Source organism: Rhinolophus hipposideros (assembly GCF_964194185.1).
Source record: "Rhinolophus hipposideros genome assembly, chromosome: 11".
Classification (NCBI taxonomy): domain Eukaryota; kingdom Metazoa; phylum Chordata; class Mammalia; order Chiroptera; family Rhinolophidae; genus Rhinolophus; species Rhinolophus hipposideros.
Genome location: NC_138057.1, coordinates 6,412,060 through 6,427,101, shown reverse-complemented (window position 1 = coordinate 6,427,101; position 15,042 = coordinate 6,412,060). Strand labels below are relative to the sequence as shown.

The 15,042-nt window shown below is 41.9% G+C and overlaps 1 protein-coding gene across 3 annotated transcripts in view; it reads left to right on the top strand.

Annotated features, from left to right (window-relative positions):
- Positions 1–15,042, top strand: part of FAM120A (family with sequence similarity 120 member A) — a 103,194-nt gene that overhangs the window by 20,681 nt on the left and 67,471 nt on the right. For all 3 annotated transcript variants that reach the window (XM_081066536.1, XM_081066535.1, XM_081066534.1), the window contains exon 3: positions 857–939. In XM_081066536.1, the coding sequence (XP_080922662.1) occupies positions 857–939 (83 nt within the window). The remainder of the gene's footprint in view (positions 1–856; positions 940–15,042) is intronic.

Sequence of the window (15,042 nt, the reverse complement as noted above, 5' to 3'; positions counted from 1 at the left end):
CTTTTGTATCGTGTGTTTGTGTGTTTAGAATATTATGATCCGGAATGTGGCAAATGATCTCCCCTTGTTTTGCTTTCTGTTAACAGCCAGTTAATGAACCTGCTATTTCCATTTGGAGGTGGCCAATTATTATATAAGAGTCACAGAATTACTTAGGAAATTATTGCTTTTAAATTGCATTGCCATAACTAACATACTGAAGATGTTAGTATGTAAGGTAGCAAGCACTGTAGTGAAAGGAGAGTGTTCCCCAAAATGTACGTTCTCAACTGAATACAGTTTTCACTTGTGACACAGCCTGGGGATAGGGTGCATAGATGAATGGCACTGCTTGCTGGTGTTGTAGTCTGTTCTTTGTCACATCTGTTTGTAGGTGGTGGTCGAAATTACCGGAGGAGGGTATTGATCCGTGTCACAAGCAGCAGTCGTTGTCACTTAGCCTTGTGTAGAGATATTTTCTAACCGCAGATTCCACCTTTGCTGTTGAACTAGCTCACAGAGTGCAGTTGTCTCGTGAACCAATGAGAGCTTGATTCAAGTTGGCATTACCAGGCTGACTTTAGCCCAGTGCTGGGAAGTTGCTTAGGTTGTTAGGCAGTGTACTTAGTGTGAATGCTATTGGAAGTGTACTGCAAATTCACGTTGTGTCTTAGGCAGCTGCAAGAAGTCTGCCTGCTGTATGCTACTTTATATTAAAAGATGAAGAAATACTCTCAATTTCTGTGTGAAAGTTTTATGTGGTTTATCAAGTGAGGTGGTCCTGAAAAGTCAATCTGCAAAGTCTTAAACAAAGGTAATGGATGGATTATAACATGCATTGATGATGGCTTTTACAGTATCCGTGTTTGCATTCCAGGAAATCACATTCTACCTGATGAAGACCTGGCTTCCTTTCATTGGAGTTTACTTGGTCCAGAACACCCACTAGCCTCACTTAAGGTACAAATTCGTTTCACTTCCCACATTTGTAATCATCAACTATTGGTTTTGTTATTACTTTAATAATGTAAATAATGTTCCGTTTTGTAGTAGGAACTATGCCACAAAGTTAACAATGTCATGCTTTTCCTGCTAACTTCAGGATCTGCACTGCCTTAAAAAACAACAAACCTGCCTTATCTTGTTTCCAGGACCTATATTTTAGGGAAATTATAAATGTCCTCAAAAATTCCCTTAGAGGAATTCTTCATGCCGTGTACCTAGAGAAATGGAATTCTTTCAGCTAAAGTTTTTATATATTTTCTTACTTAAAAATATTAATTTTTAAATAGGTAATATAGTCATCTGTTACTTAGATCAATGTCATAGCATAGTTTGATTTTCATAACTTCCTTACTAATTTTCTAAAAGTATAAAAGTCTAATTAAGGCTTTAATGCTTTTTGAATGATGGAGGACACCAAAGTTCATTAGGGAAATGGTCCATTTGTACTGTTTTCTCAACACATAATATTTATTTTCTTATCTTTCCCACCTTTCTGTTTGTGAAAGTAATGAACATCTGAGCAGGCGCACTTAACTTTGATTTTCTAAAGTGGGAAGCTTTACAGTGTGAGGTGAGCATAGTTGTGGAGTAGACAGGAGCTGCGAGGATGTTTGGAGTTGTACATGTGAGGGGCTTCCTGTGCTTTTCCCAGCTCCCTTTCTGGATAAATTGGCTGTGGCGTTCTCTCTACTATTAGTGCTGTGGTCATAGTTGCAGTTTGTTAGGTGGAGCATTGGGAAGTCAGGTTGTAGACTGGTTGGCAGCCTGGTCAGTAGTTTCTTGTAGCGAAAGGGAGCTTGCATGGAATGACTTCCAAAGGCACTTTTTCCTGTAAAAGTAAGAGTTCTGTCAGAATTACTTTCCCTCCTTAAACAGTCTTAATTGGTGGTTAGTTTCAAATGAGAGTTTTTGTATTTTAGCTGAGAGTGAACTTTGGTGATACTTGAAAATTCAAGTGGAATTTCTTTCCTGTCTCTCGTTGTGTTCTTTGGCCCCTAGAACCCCCTTTCTGTCCCATCTCTTACTGACGTGTCTTACTAATGTTTCATTTTCATTCTGCAGTTTATGGTATAGGGGTTTTCAACAACTGTTAAAAGTCAGTCTTTCTCCTCTTGTTAGAAATGACCTGTTTTCTTTTGCTTTTTTGTCCTTGAAGGAGAAAAGCTTTTTATTTACTGTTTTCATTTATGAAGTACTACAAATATGCAATCTTGACTCTAAACTCCTGGTGATTCATTAGTAATTAGCATGTAGGGGAAGTACAGTCTGAAATCAGGTGGACTTATGATATTGTGCTCATGAGGTTTGTTAAGCAGTGTGCTTTGTAGGTTGAGACAACATGAAGGCTTGTTTCTTACGAGGTTTATGTATTTTTGAGTGGGGGTAAGAGGCTCTCAGGATCCCAGACCACATGCACGTATTTGTCTAAGTTGAGGTGGCCTTGTTCATGTGTCAGAGGGTAGACGTGAGGAGCTGTTTGAAGAATTATTGGAAAACTAACTCAATCTGTTGACAGGTCACTAACATCGTTATCCTGTGTTTTTACTAATTTTTTTGTTAAGAAAAATATTAAGTATGTAAAAGGTTGAAATAGAAAATGTCTATCAATATATCCACCATCTTGGTTTAACATTTGCTATATTTAATCGGAATATAAAGTATTTATAACTTGTTTTCTTGTTTTTAATTCAGCTCTTTGAAGTAAGTTGCAGATATCATAATACTTCACCTCTGAAAACTTCCATTTATACCACCACCACCTATAAATAAGGATAACCTCTTATTCATATTACTATTAGCACATCAACCTTATTAGCAACAATTCCCTAATGTCATTTAATGTTGTTTATATTCAAATTTTTCCAGTTACTTCCTAAAAATCATCTATAGCATTGTATTTTTTTTTAAAGTCGGGATTCAATCAAGTTTTATGCATCGTGTGTATTTTAAGTATTAGCTAGGTGTTTTTATAGCATAATAGAGAAGCAATCCAAAATAATTTTTCAGTGACATAAGTTGTAGGATTTTTAAAGTCAAATTATGAAATGGGAGCACTTCTGGCTTTGAGTTTAAAAATTATAAAACTTGTATGTTGTTACCTGTTATATACATTTTTTTTGTGTAGAGCATTATTTTAGTCATCTTAACATAGATGGTGGGAAATTGGATGTGAAGATTTTTTTCCCATGAACATTACTGCTGTATAGACTTGTCTGTATCCCATCTGCTCTTTAGTCTCTTCTTTTTCCCAGTTATGAAACTGTATCTTTTGAAAATTTGGTTAGTTGTTACTTATGAAACTTTCTCATGCTTTTTATTATTCCTTTTTAACACAGTATATTGTATATACAGCTTTTAAGGATATCTACTTTTTCATTCCCAAGTTCAAGTCTTCCTTGGTCCATTCTTTTTATCTTGCTATATTTGGAGCATTTCGCCAGTGTCAAATCTACTAGACTATTGTTCACAAAGGGTTGGTGTCATATGACATCATTTTCTAATCAGTTCGAAGCATCCCTTAACACATAATACCATAAGCTTAATGCTCTCAATATTTCAACCTCACCATGCACAGTGCTGGCTGTGCTCGGAGTGGAGCATGTCTGGGGCGGGCCTCTGAGGGTTTGCAAGCACACGAAGAACCTGCAGGGTCGGGAAGAACAGCTGAGACGATGAGCTCATGGGACGGCCTCCTCAAGAGAGGAGGCTGGGAAGGAAACAGTTCTGTTTTGTGCTGCCTTATTAATGAGGGATCATGCTCACTGGGAGCAAGAATGCAGTGCCGGACATGCGTAGAACCCAAAATTACACGAGGGCTGTAGGAAAGGGGAAGTAGGGAGGTCAGGTTTTAAGCTGTTTCAGTTTCGACATTCAGAGCTGCTAGTAAGATGGCATCAAATTTCTTAGATTGGGAAGTAAAGAATATTTCATTTGTGTTCAGGACAGTGGGAGGCCATTTCACGTAACTTAAAATTCTGCAAGGGGGTGTGGAAAAAAATTCTTTGGGGGTGTGGAGCAGCCGACCCTGCTGGAGCACCTCCTGGCCGTAAGCACGAGTTAAATGAATGCCCAGTTTTAAAGGTGCTTTCTGAATATTTTTTCCAAGATTTGAGTCCTAGTAAGTTGTGGAATTTTTGTTTTGGGTAGGCATTTAGTTTTAATTAATTGTTTTAATTGGACCATTAATAACAGGTCTTTGTATTCATTTTAATGGTTTATGTGTTCCTAAACTTCATATTCACTTTCATGCATTTCCAGTTTTTATACCCATCAGTTGTTCATGACACCCAAGTATTTCCTGCCAGAGTTCCTTCTGCCATCCTTCCAAGTATTATGCAGACCTTTCCTTTCCCCTGACCTCCTTCGAGTGTTGTCCTATACATTTATTTGGTCTCTGTATTGTTCTCCTTACACCACGGCCAAATCATGGCAAGCAGGCAGAGGAGACTCTTTCCAAACCCCCAGCCCCCCACCTCTGTCCATCAGCCCAGGCCAGGCCTATCCCTCTGTGTGGCCAGTTAACACACTTCTTCCAAAGCCCCCTTGCTTCTGCCTCTTCTCAGAGCTCCATCCAAGTCCCGACCTTTGCATGTGTCCCCTTTCTGATTTAAATGTTCTGTAGTGATTGCAAGCATACCTTCTGATTCACTGACTTTTAGTCCCCTCCCTTTACCAGCATTATGTTTCCCTAAGGCAGCTGGATAGCAGGGCAATCTGTCAGGTCACATCAGGAACACTTTGTTTTAAATGTAGGTAAATTTTACCCAAAGTTATCCCTAACTTTATATATTTTTACATCTTATTGTCTGCCACCAAAAGTCACCGAGTAGTCTTTTTTATAGGTGTCTTTAGGAACAGTGTGGCATTCGACCCCAGGGAGGAGGTAGCGAGGTTGGTTCTGGGAGAGTAGTATGTCAAGGTCCCTAGGAACGTGGAATGGACAGAAAGACAAAGTTGGGGCACATGGCAGGGCTCCAGGCAGGCCTCGGGATGAAGCTCAGCTGCCGTGATGAGGCCGTGTGGGGGGCTGCTGTTCCTGTGTCCAGCGTCTAGCCAGCCCACGGTCCTCAAACCCACTGTGCCTGGCCCCAGTCTGGGTTTCACACCATGTTTGGAGCCAGTTTCCAGAGGGAAGAGCAACATGATTTCAGGCTCTTTAGGTTTTATGATGTATCTAACATACAGTGCAACCTTTTGGGAGCAAGGTAGGCTATCCGATCCTTTCTGGAATCCTTTTTGAAAGTACTTGTAAGTTAGATATATTAATAAATTATAGGTATAAATTTTAGGTATATTAATAAATAGAAAGATGGGCTTCATTTAGTCTCACGTCTACCTTTTAAGGCTTTTGCAGGAGGTGACAGATCTTCCAAAGAAGGAATTCCTGCTTCATATTAGTGTTATTTGAAGTGAATTCAATCTGTTTCATTCTCAAGAAGTCATCCTCTAGTTTTGTAAGAGCTAAGCAGCTCTTCCAATATCCCAGGAAGTTTTGGGCTCTAGAGGAAATAATGTTAGAGGCCCGGAAGGCTGAGAAAAATCAACCATTATGTAGTGTGGAGGTGAGAGCTACTTAGAATCCCACTGCTGAGAGATAACCACTTGGAACAGATTGATATTTGATCCTCCAGAATTTTTCTTAAAATGTGCATCCTGCAAAGTTGTCATTATAATGTCACCATTGTTATGAATATGAGCTGCATATTCTTAACATTCCCTGTGTTGGGCTTTGGAAACCTGTTTTTAGTAAGAAGTTTTATTCCTTGCTCATTTTAAATTTACATATGGAATCCTTAAATGGAAAATGCAAAACTGAACTCATAAGATTTTTACTCGTTTATGTCTTTCCATCACTGTGCTTCATTCCCTGCTACCATTTGGTTCTAAAGTGAAGGTGAAAAGTTTCAAGTTCCAAGGAATCTGCTGGAATGGTCGGGATTCAAAAATAGCTTTTCTGTCTGTTTGAAGGTTGGGTGTAGGTGGGTGGTTCCCATGTCACATTGCTGGGAAAGGGGCAGAGTCTTGGGATGGATTTGTGCTTCTTAATTGTTATGGGATTGCTTTTAGCTTGGCTCCTTCCTCAAGTGATGGCCTGCCAGCAAAATCTTTCCCAAGTGAGCTGGAGTGCATGGCTCATCCAGAAAGAGCAGAACTGAGGCCAGTGGAGGGGGACTGAAAAATACAGTGTTTACGGTGCCTGACTTCTGAATCCTGGGTGCAGTTCACGGAAACAAGGGACGTTCACTAGTGGTGCTTTTGGCTCTGTGTCTTCTCATGCCCTGGAATCTTCTAGTTTTATGTTAAGTAAGCATATTCTCAGGACGCTTTCTAGCTGATTTCCTCTCGCGAGGGTCCAGAACCCCAGCGCTGTCCGTAAGCAGGCCTTCTCCCCCACCCTGACGGTGAGAGACTGCATCTGATGGAAACGTGGCTCTCATGGCAGCTTGCTGCCCCCGTGCCTTGTCCATGCCTCGCCAGCGCTCTCTGCACACTGAGCGCTCTGACACGGCTCACCCAGAGACGTCACCTTTCTTGAGACCAGACAAATCGGGGACCAGAAAGACATCTGACAATGTTGAGACTTGCCAGCCAGTTACTTCTAAAACTATTATTCTTGATTAGAAAGCTTCAAAAAAAAGCCTCTTTATTGAGCTGTAATTTGCATATCATAGAATCTACTCCCTTAAAGAACACAATGCAGTGGTTTTTAGCTTTCACAGAGCTATGCATCTATCGTCACTGTCTAATTTTAGAATGTGTCATCACCCCAGAAAGAAACCCTGTGCCTATTGGCAGTTACTCCTCACTTCTCCCCTCCTGCACCGCCTGGCAACCACTAATCAACTTTCTGTTGGTGCCTCTTCTGGACATTTTGTGACCCCTTCTGTCTGGCTTTTTCAATGAGCATAATGATTTCAAAGTTCATCCATGTTGTAACATGTATCAGCATTTCATTCCTTTTTATGGCCAAATAATATTCCACTGTATAGATACACCTACCATCCATTCATCAAGTGATGGATATTCAGGTGCTTTCCACTTTTTGGCTGTTGTGAATATTTGTGTACATGTCCTTGTGTGGACCTCCGTTTTCATGGGGATGGAATTGCTGGTCAAGTGGTAACGCTATGCTTAAGTTATTGAGGAGCTACCAGACTATTTTCCACAACGGCTACACCGCTTACACTCCTCGCGGCACTATGTACGGGCTCTGGTTTCTCTGCATCTTCAGCAGCACTTGGTATTGCCTGTTGTTTTGTCTTTGGCCATCCTGTTGGTGTGGTGCGGTTCGGTTTGCAGGTCTGTGATAACTGGCGATGCCGAGCGTCTTCCCTCGTGCTCACTGGCCATTTGTATGTCTTCTTTAGATTAGTGTCTATTCAAATCCTTTGTCCATTTTAAACTTGAGTTATTTGTCTTTTTATTATTGAGTTGTAAAAGTTGTGTTTTTAAAAAAAATATATTCTGGATCTCCGTCTCTTATGAGATACATGATTTGCAGATACTTTCTCCCATTGTATGGTTGTCTCTCTGCTTTCTTGATGGGGTCTTTTTGATTAACTCTCTTGAGACTCAGGCCATTGAAATGTACTGCCTTTTACTGGCTCCTAGTCACTCCACTCAGTCACTTTTGTCATTTATTCAAGTTTTGAGGATCTTATCAGTCTTTCACCAGCACCTTCCAGGTCCTCTGAGAGCTCAGTGTGCTGGAGATTGCCCCCAGGCAGCATGTGCTTTGTGTCCCTTCACTTTAGGTCTGCCCTCTGCTGACTGTCCCCTTCTAGGACCAGTGATACCCTGGGCCTTCTCCCAGAAAGCTTTGTTTCCTGTCTTAAACTTTACCATCCCTTCTCCCCTGTTACTGCTGCCTTCTACCTTTCGTATTCTCACAAGCTGACACTCGTTCTTTGGCCTTTTGTGGGACCCTCTGTCCATTTTCTCAGAGTTTTTCCTTCCCTAGCTAGCCTGGACTTCCTGGGAGGTGGCCTTGAACTGGTTGTACCAGTATCACTCTTCCCTTCTTCCTTCTTCCATCTCACCTGCCCAGCACATCCCTCCACCCAGATAGGTGCTACAGTTGGCGTTGTCTCATCTTGAGAAGCAAACTGAACAGATGGATGCGACTGCAAATTGATGGTCTAAGGTAATGAAGGACCTAAATAAATGGAGAGAGGTACTATGTTCATGGATCAAAAGACTCTATTGTTACATAGATTTACTATATCTTAATCAAAATCCCAGCAAGCTTTTTTTTTTTTTTTTGGTAGAAGTTGAAAAACTGATTTTAAAATTCACATTGCATAGGACCTAAAATAGCAACAAAAGGAAGAACAGAGTTGTAGGACTTCATGTTACCTTATTTCAAGATTCACTTTAAACTATAATAATCACCTCAGTGTTGTACTGACATAGGGTAGTCATGTAGATCAGTGGAGCAGAATAGAATTCAGAAATGGACCTATACATAATGCGGTCAGTGATTTTTTTGCCAGAAATCCCAAGGTAACTAAATGGGGAAAGGATAGTTTTTACAGTAACTCCATATGCATATGCAGAAATAAGAATATGAAAATTAACTCCAGAAGAAAATGTAAGAGAAAATCTTTATGACCTTGAGTTAGGCAAAGATTTCTTAGTTAAGAGAATAGAAAGGAAACGACGGCGTGAGAGGAGCTGTTTGCACAATATATCTGTGGTTGGGCACTTGTATCCAGAATGTGTAAAGGACAGCTCAGTAAGAAAATATAACCCAACAAAAACAGATGGGGGAGAGTTTTGAACAGACTTTTTGCAGAATGTCCAATAACCACACAAAGAGATGCTCTGCGTCATTAGAATGTGAGTTAAAACCACAATGAAATGCACTGTGACCACTGGCATGGTCCAAATGAGGAGACTGATGATGGCCAGTGTCGGGAGGTGTCGGCACCCGTAGCTCTCAGACGTGGCTGGTGGGAGAGAATGGTCACTTTGAAAACAAGTTTGGCAGTTCTTACAAAGTTCGGCATACACTGACCATGTACCCCAGCAGGCCCGCTCCTGGGCATTTTCTCATGAGAAATGAAATCATATGTTCACACAAGACTTGAACTTCAGTGTCCCCATAGATTTATTCATTGTCGCCTCAAACAAACCAAGTCTATCAACTGGTGAGTGGATGTGTACACTGGGGACAGTCATACAGTGAAATGCTGATAGCAGTGAAAGGAGCAAAGGACTCATCTTGTAGTATGTATAACTCTCAAAGGCAACTGAAGTGAAAAGTCAAACACAAAGGAAATATCTAGGCTTGCCTTTGTGTAAAACCGTGGAAAAGGCAGAACTATAGTGACAGACAGCAGATTAGTAATTGCCTGGGGCTGGGATGGGGGAGGCACAGGGGAGCTATTTGGGGTGATAGAAACATATTTCATGATTGTGGTGGTGGTCATACTAATGTACACATTTGTCAAAACTTAGTGAATTGTGTGCTTAAAATTGATAGATTTCTTACACGTAAAATATCTCAGCAACACAGATCTATAAATTATCGTCTCTGACTTGAACCAGGCTGTCAGTGTCAGCAGTTAATCCTTTTCTCCTCCTTAATGTCTGTCTTAGAAGGCATCATTCTCTCCAGGCTTCTCTTCAGTTGTACACTGCTTTACCTCTCAGGCCATTTATCTGAAGATAGTGAGACCTTCCTCAGCCTCTTGTCCCCCCACTCTGCAGTTTTCTTCATTTCTGCCCATTTTTCCAGCCTGAGACTGGGCTACCCTGACATTCTGGAGCTACGCTGGAAGCGCTCGGGGAGCCCCTGTATAACTCATCCTGGCGGCCCTTTTGTTCCTGTGCGGCCACCCCCTCTCAGCTCGTGGCCCAGTTTGTAAATGCAGTCCCTAGTTCCCACATTCTCCTACTCCCTTCTCTGCGAATCTACCGAGGGCCTCCTGTAACGTCCCCAACAGCTTACCCCCTGCACTGAATTTGGGCCGCCTCAGTGGGCCTTTGTGCAAGGCTGCTGCTGACTCAGTTGACAAGTTTGAGAGTGGCTTTCAGCCTCCCTGGGGCATGCATGTGACACTCTCAGCTGTCCTGCTCTCCGCACTTTGCCTGCTCCCCACTCCCAGCGTTGTTCCCTGTCCATCATGTGCAGCATCCTTTCCTTGGCGTCCATGTGAGCTGGCTTCCTCTCGTTGCGTGTGGGTCCATCTGTACCTTGCTTTTGTCCTCATGTTTTCTCTCTGGCACATCTCATCTGCTCCTAAGGTTTTCACTACCACCTCTTGTGTTGATGACTGTCCAGCGTACTTCTCCCAAGGAGACCCCTTCCCTGAATGCTGGGTGCACCCACGGCCCACCAAGCGTCTGCTTGGGTGCTCCACCTGTGCGCCACATTTGACATTCCCAACTTAGAAAGGTCATCTTCTCTAAATGGGTTTATCCTTCTGTATTTTGCTCGCCAGCTAGTGGTACCACTGTCCCTGCAGTCATCCAGGGTAGACATTGGGAATGAAAGTCTTGGATTCTTCCTTTCCTTGCCGCTAGTCTGACCTTTCCCGACTCACTCGTCCTCTCCTTCCCAACCGCCTGTGTTGTGCCAGGAGCCATGTGTGCTTTCTGCCCTCGTGCCCATTTTCCCTGTTTCTGACACTCGGGCCTGACTTCATGCCCATTGACAGTCTTTCCCAGGCTCCTTTTATAGAGGTTTGGGTTTCATGGATCTGTTTAAAACAAAAAAAGTTGGGAGGACTACTGTAGTATCGCCAACTTTTAATTGTCCTAAAGAAGAATATTAGAAGGAAAAGGAACTCACCATCTACCATTATTTCATAGAAAAGGACATTTCAACACCAAAAGAGGTATAATTTATAAGATAAGGCCAGGGTGTACTGGCTGAGTGTGTAGCCTGCAGGTTTGTATGGGGTCCCAGCTACTCACCTGGTTGTCTACTAGGAGGAAGCTCCTGCGTCAAATCGGGACATTCAGAGTGCACCTCATGGTGGCTTCAGGAGGATTAAATGAAGCATTGCATACCAAGAGCAGTGCCTGGCACACAGCACTCAAAAATATTCCCCCAGGAGAAGAATGCAACCACAGGACCCTGCAGCCCAAGCCTGCCTGCCTTTCCATCAGGCCTGCTGGCGCTCCTTGCTTGGAAGATGTGATGACAATTTCTCTTGGCTCAGTTTTAATACATTAAATACTTTAAATTTCCCGTGAAATACTTCAGTAAACCAGGGGTGTCAAAAAAATGTATACAAGTGGACACTTTGGTCAACGTTGCTCAAGCAGTAGTTTGCCGTAATCAGAAGTGTCTGGACTCTGATGGTAACCACTTTGAGCACCTCTTGTAATTGCAGAAGTCAAACGTATCTCGTATACACCTTTTGTTATTGGTATATATTGAGTATTACAACTTTAATACAGTTTTCCTTTCTTAAAAATGTGTATACATTTTTTTGGCATCCTTTGTATTTGCATAGCAGTTTCCACGTGCAGAAGTATGATTACATTTAGCATTATTTGCGATTAATTGAATTGTAGCAGCCTTTTCATACCTTTATTTAGGTAAATGTATGTAACACATTGATACCGCTCATAACTTTTCAAGAATATCAAAGGCATGGCCCTTGATGGGTACCTAAGAGCTGTGGTGTTTAAACGTCTTCCTCACTCTTGACTCTTTGGTAGAAAACACTGGGCCTCCAGGTGTGGTCATTGAATTGGCAGCTGGAGGAGCCTTTGCACAGCTCCTTGCGTTGGCCTGGCAAGCGAGGCTCACCTGAGAACCACTGCCACTGTGGTGGATAGAAAGCCTTCTCCCTCCTTGGCTGTTCTCCAACCAGAAGGAGCGTCCTGAAGTCAGGATGCTGGGGCATGGCTCCTCATTGCACTTTCTAGCACAGTGCCTTACCCACGATTGATTGTTGGCCAAATCAGCTTTCTCATTTCCTTCCCTAAAATTGCCAAGATTCAGAATATTTATAATCATCACACTTTGCGATTTTCCGAGCAACAGTGAAGTGGATCAGGTTCTTCTGCTGCAGCAGTGACATTATGTGAAACTCGTGTTTGTATTCACATGTGTGTAAATGAGCTGCCGAGAAAGTTTGGGAGTAATCTTCAAGTCCGCATTTTCCATGGTGTATTCAGTTAGCACATGAACCTCATAGGGACCGAGTGGATTTTAGAGATCAAGCCAGATGTACTGCACGTAATCAGCATGCGGAAGACACAGTGACTGTGGTATTCATGCTTCGGATTCTGTACTGTCCGACTGTTGTCCCATACTTCATATTGAGCAGTTAGTCTTTAGATGATAAGGTAAGACATTAAATAACCTTGGCGCTTGCAGAAATGTACATGATGTGCACATAACATTTATGTGAAGTTTGGATGCAACTGGGAGAGATTATCAAGGGTTTTCGTAGTCAAAATTTATTTCAGACTAAACAAAATTGGTAGTATTGCAGTTTCTTATAGAACTTTGAAAAATGTAGACACTATTACCTAATCTCTTAACAGCTTCTATAAGATTTTCAAAAGCAAAATGAAATACCAATGAACTTTGAGGTACTATGAGGATGTAATTAGCAGCAAGATAATTGATATGTAAGTACAGTATTATTCACACAAAACAAACATGAATCTATTTTTATACTTTGCATGTTTATTTTTGCTTCATTCTTTAAAGTATTTGGATTTCTAATTTGTTACACTTTCTAAAAATCTTTATAAAGTATTTTTAAGTCACAAACTGTATTGTCTACTATGAATTAATATACCAAAAAGTAAAACAATCCAACTGAATACCCTCATCTTCCCTACTCCAGCATCAGTTCTAGACAACATTTAAAAATGTGTTTCAGAAGTATTTTTACTAAGGAAGATGTCTAACTCATTTATATGGATTGGCGGGGAAATGATCCACAGTGAATTATCATCACCTCTACACTTACCTCCTACGTACTTCACCCCTCACACACAGTGGGCGAGCAGTGATGCCCTTTGCTGTTTCAGGGGCTTCATTTGTGGCTTTAATTTCTTGAACATCCTGAGAATTTCTGGTTTCTGCCAATACAGGAAAAAGACTTCAGTGGCCCAAAATCATGTATTCTGTGTGAGGAAAAATGCATAGGGTGAGGATTATTTAAGAAAGAAGTAAAACTTTATTATTTATACCTTTTCCCAGGCTGCAAGCACTGTTTAGCCTGACATTAGGTAACATGTGCACACACATCTACAACAGAGTTTAACTGGCTTATAAATAGTTTCCTGGGTGTGTGTGCAGCAGTGGCAAACTTTTGTATCAAGAAATTGGTGTTCATTTAAATCATGTGGCAAACCTGATGCTGTCGTTCTTTTCCCAAAGATGCAACACAGATGTGCTTGCTGGTGGTCCCTGTTCACAGAAGGACAGGCGTAGAACGGTGGGGATGGGTTCAGGCTCCTCCTGTCAGCACACAAGTGTAAGGTTTAAAGAAGAACAGAAGTGAAGTGAAAACATTTTGAACAAGAATATTCTTGTTCTTTAAAATAGAAGAAACGTGTTTTCCAACACAAAAATATAACACCTGTAAATTTAGAAAATGCTTCTTTGCCTTAAAAACAAAAAATGTTCTGACTGAAGTTTTGAAACCACTTAGAATTGCAACAAGGTCTATAAAATACATTGGTTTGACCTCATAAAAGAAATGACCAATTAAAACAAAATTCCACAGGTCTTCATGTCTGTAGTATAATACGTTAATGTATGATACAACACATATGGTGCCTGGATTTTCCTGTAAGTCTGATAATCGCCAACCACATCTGTTGAATGCGTATTCTGCTGTGATCAGCACGTGCTGTCAACGTGCAGACCCTGAGCAGTAACCAAGGAGGTGAGCTGTTCACCTGATGGGAGACCTGCCACGTTATTAGAAACATTTCATTTATATCATGAGAAAGTTAAGCCCCTGTCAGATTATCCTTTTGAGTAGTACATTTTTGAAAGCTTTGGAGAGTTTTTAATCGACATGTCACCTGAACTTTGGATTTTAATTGAATCCTTTGCTACTGTGGCATGGTGGGTGTAATGTGATTTGAAATATAATATGGTAACTACTGTGTACTATTTAAATAAATCCACAGCTGTAGAACGGTATTTGATTTTTAAAATAACCAAGATGAGACTACAGAATTTTAAGCAGGGAAATACTAAGCAACAACAAAAATTGATTTTTTTTAAGCAGGAACCCTTCATTATTTTGCTTTTAGGAGTGTGGAAGAGATTTTCTTTGGGTTTCAGATGTTCTTATAATGTAGATGTTTCTGAGCTTCTTGTTGCGCCCCTTGAGGTGCTGAAGGAAATCAGGGACTCTAAAGAATCAGAGGTTGTCTCTGTCGGTGGTAGCTGGCACTGGCTACAGTGTAGACTGCCCGTGGAAGTCTCTCTGAGGGTTTGTGTGGTGGGCTTCTGAGGACTTCTGTGGGTACATGGCCGTACCTCCCGCTTGTTCAGGAGGTTCGTGCTGGTGTCCCGTCACTTGGAGATGGTGCAGGGCCCACACTGGTTAACGGGGGCAGGAGTGTGGCAGGTGTTTGGACAGGTCCTGGAGGGTGGCCGGCCAGGTGCCTGCAGGCAGATGCCTTGGACCCATGCCCCAACCCAGCCCTGGGGCTCCTGAGAGGCTCAGAATTCAGTACAAAGTAGAGGCCGTCAAGAGTGGCACATGGGATTGTCATGGATGGCAGAGGAGGGTGTCTGCTGGCTCAGGGATCCTGACAGAGAAGTGAGGCCGGCGCCAGGTGGAAGGACCAGCACAGGCCAAGCCCCAGGTGGACCTGCCCTCACTGAGTGCCTTCCACAGCATTCCCACCTGTCCATGGCCCAGAGGAGACAGCAGTGCACGCTTTCAGTAGGAAACTGGGGGAAAGAAGATGCTAAAAGTGAAAGTCTTTCCTGCGAGAGGATGTTTTGTGTAGAGGTAGTTATCACCAGTTTCCACACAAACAGTATCTATGTATTATTTAGTTATCCTTCCTGGAAGCAAAGTGGCGAGTTTATACAATGTCTTGGAGATCTTTTATCCA